An 8,924-nucleotide genomic window follows, 5' to 3' on the forward strand; every position below is an offset into this window, starting at 1 on the left:
CATACGAAAATACATGAGTTCTCAACCATGCTCTGATACCACATGTTGGACATAATTTTATCATCATATATTCAAGAATACATAATTGAATATAAATAAAGCAAGATCTTCGAACATCATGTATTTCACGTAAAACCATAAACATAATAGGATCGAAACATACCTTGGCGATCCATAGCGGAAGCGATTGAGGAAGGAGGAGACGATTTCCTTGAACCTTTTTCCGGCGTAGTAGCGCAACTCCAAGGATTTGTTTCTCTCTCTTTCCCTCGTTCATGTGTTCTCTTAATGTGTGTGTTTTGATGGAATCACCACACTTGTATATATAGGCAGAGAAAGGACAAACCCTAATTATAAAACATTAAAGCCCTTTCCATCAAAGTGGCCATTTAATATAACAATAATAGAAGCGTTTCTTTTCATTAATTTAATAACAAACTTGATTCCCAAGTTTAATAACAATCACAGACTTGATTCCTTACCATATATTTAATTAATATATAGTTCATTATTTTGGTTAGTCAACGAATTGCTAATCAAAACTATATATTATAATATATTCATTTCCTTAATTGTAATAAGAATCATATGCGATTTGCTACTAATTGATTTTGTCAATTAATAGCTAATTAATCACGAAACGTCCCAATAATAATAAGTAATTTAGGGAAAATGTGTCTTGTACCAAGTTAATGTATTACATTCAAAATCCAATTCTATTTAGGATTCTATCACATGTGACACATGTGAAACATAAAACTTACAGTTCACACATCTTAGGTTCTCACTAACCGAGAGGATCAGTTTCAATAGTTCACAGTTATAATTTGTGGATTGTAAATAATGACATAGCTTTGTTTATAGCTGTTGAACATATGAGGATATTGAGACCATATTTAATGAAAGTGAGGATATTGTAGCCTTGTAGGTCCCCAAATTGTTTATGCAAGTATGTCCATCTTAATGAAATTCAACGCTGTGGTGCTATTATTAATTTAGTAGTACTGCACTTAATGAATTTTGCCAAATTAATCAAAATATATGACTTACTGTATTTTACAATTTCAATATCACTTTGAAAAGTGGCAATTAAATGCTTCAGAAAATGTGCACCCTTTGCTATTGATTCAAATTGATCATATGTTTTTTTTGGATTTGATTCAAATGACGGTTGATTACTCCATGAGTCTTGCAACTGAAAATAACGTTTGAAATGGTTCTAGGTTGTTACTAATAATAAGTTCTCTCTCCTTTCCTACCAATAAATCAAGGGTTCGAGTTAATACGGACACACGATAAATGCGGAATCAAATGGAATATACCCTGATATGAATAAAAACTAATAAAAATATCTTTTAAAAAAATTAATCAAAAGAAAAGGAAATAAAAAAACCAGTGTGTCCCTTGTTCACACAGAAGCACAAGCAGAAGCTACTGCCAATCTGAGTAAATTAGTTCGATCGATATTCGTACGGACCTCCCTACGGTCCACCCCCATGTAATACGTCCTCTTCTCCCTCAGTTTCAAATTCGTAATATTTATTTAAATAGCAAAGCAACAAGCCTGATTTTAATTTTTTAAAGGCAGAAATGAAGAGAATCTATAACAAACACCATAAGATGACAAAAAAGATAATTCTTTTATATATTGATGAGTCCAAAAACACGAGTCTTTCACTGTTTCTAATAGATGAGGTATTGGGTATGGGAGTGAGTGATTGTTACAGTGATCGAGGTCGGAAAGCAATTATAGAGGGTATCGTGATTGGCTACTACTGCTCTTCACCTTTTTTTGTTGCCCACCACGTGAAACCAAAAAGCTCAACCCCAAAAAAGTAAATCGATTCTAGGGATTAATAGCTCCACCAATTTCCCTTGCTTTGCTGTAATTTTCCAACTGCGGTGATTTTTCCTGCTTAATGTGATGAAATTGGAGGCTTTGCCCAAGGGCTTCCGCTTCCGCCCCACGGATGAGGAGCTCGTCAATCATTATTTGAGGCTCAAGATCAACGGCCGTCATTCTGAAGTTGAGGTCATCCCTGAGATTGACGTCTGTAAATGGGAGCCGTGGGATCTCCCTGGTATGCTTTTTTGTTACTCTCTTTCAAATTTCATTCTCCTAATGTGGTAGCATCTAATAGTTTTGGTACTTGTTGTTTTGTCAAATTTGTATTTTAACTTGGGAGAAATTGCTATTTCTGGCTGATACTCAATGGAAAGTTTGCATTGTTCATACATATTGTAGTGTGGATCAATTTAGTAATCTACTTTATGCTTGTAGGATTCGTCACCCAAAATTTCACCTTTATAATTTTCTTAGAATGAATGAAGTTGAGCATGAAGAGCTTCTGAGCTTGACTAGGTAAAATGTTATTCTGAATTGTTATTTAATATTGCTAGCTTGGATCTTCTTGTAAACTACACTAAGAGAAATACCAATCCCTTTTGACTTAGGCTCGAGAAATTTCTGGCGTCACAAGTTTCACTTCCTACTTTTACTTCTTTATGCGTAACCTGAAGTGTGATCAAGCTACATTTAGTAAGGGTTAATTAGATAATGGAAGTTTCTTATGGATTGTAAGGCCATATATGTAGACTAAACTTCACTTCTGTTTTTTTTTTATGCATAAACAAATGAAGATTTTCATTCCTTATTGTTTGATTTTGTTCAGCACTCTCCGTTATAAAATCTGATGACCCAGAGTGGTTTTTCATTTGCCCCCGTGATAAAAAATATCCAAATGGGTATCGTTCTAATAGAGCCACAGAAGCTGGTTATTGGAAAGCTACAGGAAAGGACCGTACCATAAAATCTCGCAAATCATCCCCATCAGGTCACTCCCATTCTCATGTGATTGGGTTGAAGAAAACTCTAGTCTTTTATAGGGGCCGTGCTCCAAAGGGTGAACGGACAAATTGGATAATGCATGAGTATCGTGCCACTGAACCAGATCTTGATGGCACTGGTCCTGGACAGGTCAATAATCATATCATGTCTCTTCCTCGTCTTCTCATGCACATACATGAAACATATGCATAATACTATAAAGACACACAGTCACATATACTTGTTATTTTCTGGTTCCATGCTAAATTCCTTTTACGTTTTTCTGGTTCCATGCTAAATTCCTTTTACGTGGTATATTTAGTTGTGGTAATTTGAGAAAATAAAATGTGATCCTAGCTATACTGATATCAACCTAGATTGTTCATCAACATGTCATTTTCATTTTCACTAATTGTTTTTCACAACATACTAGTGGTCTTTCCTGTAGTAGTGTATGCCTTTTGTGATCAGTTTGTCAATTATTTGTGGAATGCTTGCCATATTCAAAACCATACTCCGTCTCAAAATTAGATTGCTGTCTGTTTGGGAATTACCTGACTTGAAGTGAAAACTCACTTGGTGAATTCTGCTTTGACTAGATTCTTCCAAAACTAATGTAGTAATGTTATGTACAATTGATTTGTGCTTCTGTATCTGTTAATAATTTACAATTTTGAAGGTGTGGTAAATTTCAATCAAAACTTCTATAAGTTTGACTTGGATTCTGAGTATCCTAACTAACTCATGGAAGTCTTAGTTTGGAAATTGCAGGATTGAATTTCAATATTCCATGCTCTCATATATGGAATTTATATATGGAGTATATATACCTGATAATGAAATCTACTAATGAAATAGTTCCAACAAACTGAAGAAAAAGATAGTGATGAGAATTTAAATACCTATTTCTAAACTAATACTCCTAGATTTTTATTGCCTTAAGTTTTGGGTGAGATCTTGAAAATATGTTTCCAATTGAAGACATGACATACAGGGATTTGAAATATTTTTTCCCCTTGTGTAACAAAGAAGTGACAGCTAAAACCAACTAATTTCCACTATCCAAACAGAGTTGGTTAATGAACTCCTACTTAATGTGTTAGATATGTCCTTAAATACTTGAAATAAATAATTTAGATGGCACTAGCAAGAATAGATAAACAAGGTGAACACTGACAAGTGACAATAGGACTGGATTTGGCCAAAAATCTAATTTTTCATGATCAAATCATGCATTTTTGGCAAGTTACTCCATGAGTGAAATTGAATCCATTGTAAGGAAAAATGTTGAAGTGATTATGTTTGAAGTGATGAGACGTTTTGTTTGAAGAATGAGGATTTTATGTGGGAAGCAATGGTTATATAGAAAACATTTTTAAGGGAGGTTATTGAGAAACTTAACTTGTTTATATATATGTAAAGTAAAGACCATGAAGTGATCTAGGTCTGGTTTCACTTGATCAGTTTCCTGATTATTCTTTTAGGGTCTTCCACAAATATTATCCCACCAATTCTTTTCCATGTCCATCCAATGTAATGAGGATTTCTATTAACTTGCCTGCACACACACACACCCCAAAATTGTTCCATGCATTATTCTAGGAAGGAAGCAGTTAGTCTTTTTCATGTAATAATAAATAGTACTCGCGTTTCTTTCACATCATCTTACTAGTCTTTGTTCTTTCAGTAGTTTTGTTTCTTGCCCTGCCTAATGATTCCCTTGTATCAAAACAAGCCTTCAGTTATCTATTTAGATATAATCTCAATCATCTGTATAGCTCGTTATGTGTGTGTGTGCTTAACGTATTTTCCCTCCTTTGTATAAATATCCTGTACACGCAGCGCTTTCTTCTCCTCAGACCAAGAACTTCTGAGTAGGATTGACGGGTCAATTAGGCTATCGTGTTTGATACCGTCTTGGTTTGACATAAAAGATTGTAAACTAACAAAGTGAAGTATTCTAAGATGCATATGTAGAGTGTATAATATGTCATGGTAGTGCTTGACAAGCTACTTCAGATATTATCTTGTAATTTTATTTATAGTTCGCACAAATATTTGTGTAATCTCAATTGACTTTTATTACTCCCTCCGTTCTGCGTTAATAGAGTCGTATTCCTATTTGGGACAATCCAACGTAATAGAGTCATTTCCATTTTTGGCCAAAGTTAACACATTTAATCTCCCTTATTTTATTTTTTCTCCTACTTTGTTCTCTTTAAAAATTTCTCTCTTCTACTTTATTCTCTCTTCACTTATCTACTGTATCATATCTCTTACTTCATTCTCTCTCCACTTAACACTAAATATCTTTTTCCTTAATCTCTGTGCCGAAAATAAACGCCTCCATTTTCTTGGAATGGAGGGAGTATTATTTAGCATCTTCAGTAGTTATAATTTGGTCAATAGACGGCTTGAGCATGCCACTGAGTCACTGACAATGATAATATGCACAATTTGACTGTTAACAAGCTACCGGAGTTATGCAACTATATAGTCTCTCTAGCAACATAAATTTGTCCATTTAGTCTGTTATTGAGATGCTCCTGAAAACCTGAAAATTAGTTAAGGAATTGACAAAAATACCTCTAATCTACACCCTTCAGTGTACAGTACTGGACCCCAACCCCTTATATGCCCACTGCTTCTGCACCTTTGTGATTGAGATTACTTGCTATTTTGTTTGTAATTAATTATTTTTTCCCATTGCTTCAGGGTGACTATGTCCTATGTCGCTTGTTCCACAAGACAGATGAGAGGCTTGACAATTTGAAATGCACTGGAGTAGATCATATTGGCTCAGTCCCATCTACAGAAAAATCTTCTCCTGATGATGTATCTTCAGATGTGTTTCGAGATCCATCGATGGTGGATATGCAGATGGTTAAGGAACCAGGAGATGTAAAGAAGTGGTTGACGGATCCGGTGGACTGTCTGACTCCTACTAACCTAGCACCTGTTGAAAGCTGTGCATCTGATGGTATCGATCACTCAGGAGAAGAAACAGCAGTGGAGGTGACTTATGAATATTTGGGATATCATTTGCTACTTATCATCTTTCTCTTTTATAACTAAAATAGAACTCAAACTTTAGCTTTTCTTCCACCATATTATCAGGTATCTCTGCCTCTGCGAGCTGATTCAATGCATGAAGGAGCCACCCACAATCAATTTGATGACAAGGGCTTGGGTGCCTTTGAATCACACCCTTATGCAGATTTGGTGGATCCCATTGGTTCACCCTTTGCTGCTGACTTTGGCTACGAAAGAAATGGATTGCATTTTCAAGATGGCACATCTGAACCAGATGCATCCCTGTCAGACCTATTGGAGGGACTTCAAAATTATGGAAACTGCTTCTATGAAGCGTCAACTAGCAACAAGACCTATGATCCAAATCAAGCACCAATTGCATTTAGTAAGGTGAGACTGTAACTTCATTTCACGTCATAAAACACATGGCAATGTTCAAGCAGCGGTAGCATAGTCTCTCTTCTTTATTTTCAAATATTCTTATCCTTTTTTTTTGTTAAGCTCAATGCTCCATACATGATTGCCCCATTCTTATTTGCTCTTAAAATACCAATTTCTTATCCTTTTGATCCCTTATCTTACTCACACTAGGACCCATCATTTACATGTACTATTTCGTATGAAGAAACTTTGAAGTGCACTATTTGTTATCAAAAGGTGCAATAGTCACCCAAACACATTTCATTTTCAAACCAATATTTCAAAAGGCTTAAAATCATTCATCAAATGTACAGTATATTTTTAATTTCCACACAAATTCTAATACTATTTGGTAAACTGTACTGTAAATACTCAATATAGGTAATTAGAACAGAAAATGAAACCAAACCTCCCCTTAGTATCTTGAACTCATTGCACTTCAAGTTTGTAGCGATTGTAGATTAATCATGCTCCAAGCTTTCCTTTTAAACACAAATACTTTGCATAATTTTTAGCTGTGTTTTGACTATTGAGCTTGAAATCTCCCAGCTCTGATACTTCTAATCCTGCCATGTGATGCTCATTACACTACTGACAACCTGCAGGATGAAAAATCTCCAAGCTTTTCTGGAGTACCATCCACCGATCATTCCCGTTCCTGCTATGCTGCTGAAGAAGCGGGTTCTTCAGCAGATACAGCTGGAGGATCATTCCTTAGACGAATTGAGACATCTTGCCACCCTAGTTCGAGCAAAGATGACAATACCCCTGTTAGTGAAACTGGAATCATGATTCGATCTCGCCAGCCACGAAATCCACCCAGTTTTGTGGACTTTACACCCCAGGGAACTGCTCCAAGACGACTGCGCCTTTGGTTGAGTCCCAGACCAGATTCCAAGTATAGCGACAGATCCAAGGAAGATGAATCACAATCACTTAGCAAACAGGTGAGTTCCATTAATACATGACATATGTATGGACTTAAACTAAATATTTTAAAAGTTCAAGCATACAATAACTGAAAGGGAGGACCATATCTAAACTGTTTTATTCTGGGAACCATATTGCATTATGTCATCTTTGTACTACTAGAGTTACCGTTAAACCTTCCTGTTTATTCTGTCTCAGGATGCCGAGATTGCCCACAAAAATGATCCAAACTTAGCTGCAAAACATGGACAAAACAGCAATCTAAGAACGCCCTCACCTCAAATAACAGGCCTCCTCTCTATTCGCGGAGCTTCAGGTTCTATGAAAGTGTATGCTGTCGGCGTATACATAGCTATAATCCTATCTGTTCTTCTTGTGATATGGATCTGCCCCAGGCTGCAGCTCTACTAGGCCAACCTGTAAATTATGTGTGGTAATCTTAATTATTAGCAATACATTGTTCCTCTCTTTCTAACCACACACTTTCCTGTATAAATTTAGTTCGTGTAGAGAGATATCGATGTTCGTTAGTAGTTAATGTTTGCATAATGAAAATGATGTTGTTTAGGAAGTTCTTAACTTTCTCAGACTTCTACTCAGACATGGTCCATGGAGCTATATTTTAGATGTGTATCCAGTAAAATAATCTGTCTAGATTATACAAAGCATTTTTCAATATATTATAAACACTTTTGCACAATTTGTGTTCAAGTATGGGGCCGAGACAGTGCTAGTATAGGCTGTAGCATGTCCTTTACTCATTATCATGATTTGGGATTTATTATTATGTTTGTGGCCCAATTTTTAGGGTTTAGAATTAAATTTTCTAGTTTAGGGTTAAAAATTTATCACTTTTATTTTGTAAGTGGAGTGGTGGGGATGTAGAGGACTAAGAGGAGTTGTGACATTCCTAATTTTTATATGCTACACTTTTTACATTATTTATTCAAGTTTGTTTAGTCGTGCTATAATAATTAATAGTACTACTCTTATTATTATTCTTGAAAAAGTAGTATTGGCTATGTTACAAACTGAAATGCAATTTCATTTTACACTGCTTTTACATTTTAGGTGAACATTGTCGATAGCCATTGGTTGAAATCTGAGGCATACATGTTACTGTATATTTCCAAAGTAAAGACAACATGAAGAATAAAGAAAAGTGTGGGTGCTCATATCTCTGCAGTTGGTCAACATCAATAAAATTCCAAACCGATCTCTTATTATGCTGATTTGGTTCTGTTCTGTATCGTAGATTAGCATTTTTCTTATTCTCATTTATCAACATGTCCAACATACAGGGTGCAACCGAATTGAACCGACCCGACCCGAATAATAAGATGCTAAAACTTACTGATCACCTGGATATTTATCTACCAATGCCTCAAGAAGATTCACACGCTCTACTGAGCATAAATGAAACACATAAATACATGATGAAATACACATAATTTTGCACCGTGGCATTGAAAATCTATCCATTAGTAGTATATATGTTAGTGTTTTCACCTGCTACTATTTGGTAGTATCGCATAAATTAAAAAGAGATTAAAGATGGATTCTTGGTAAGATTAATATATTAATCAATTTCCCCTATATATAGGTAGGTACTAATAACTAGTAGTATAAGGTTATGATGGTTGTGTAGGCTTTCAAGAGAACCTTTACCTTAGCGCGTAAGAATTCGGATAACAATAATTATCGTGGGAATAAT

General features: G+C 35.3%; 1 protein-coding gene across 1 annotated transcript; it reads left to right on the top strand.

Annotated features, from left to right (window-relative positions):
* Positions 1 to 1,475: 1,475 nt before the first annotated feature.
* On the top strand, positions 1,476 to 7,910 carry LOC125210643 (protein NTM1-like 9). Its single transcript, XM_048110194.2, has 6 exons — positions 1,476 to 2,081; positions 2,673 to 2,977; positions 5,543 to 5,842; positions 5,945 to 6,250; positions 6,886 to 7,227; positions 7,409 to 7,910. Exons 1-6 carry the CDS (start codon positions 1,925 to 1,927, stop codon positions 7,619 to 7,621), a joined length of 1,623 nt encoding a protein of 540 aa, XP_047966151.1. The 5' UTR covers positions 1,476 to 1,924; the 3' UTR covers positions 7,622 to 7,910.
* The last annotated feature ends 1,014 nt before the right edge of the window (positions 7,911 to 8,924 follow it).

This window comes from Salvia hispanica, chromosome 3, assembly GCF_029641045.1.
Source record: "Salvia hispanica isolate PSC_SH4W2 chromosome 3, Shi_PSC_v1, whole genome shotgun sequence".
Taxonomy (NCBI): domain Eukaryota; kingdom Viridiplantae; phylum Streptophyta; class Magnoliopsida; order Lamiales; family Lamiaceae; genus Salvia; species Salvia hispanica.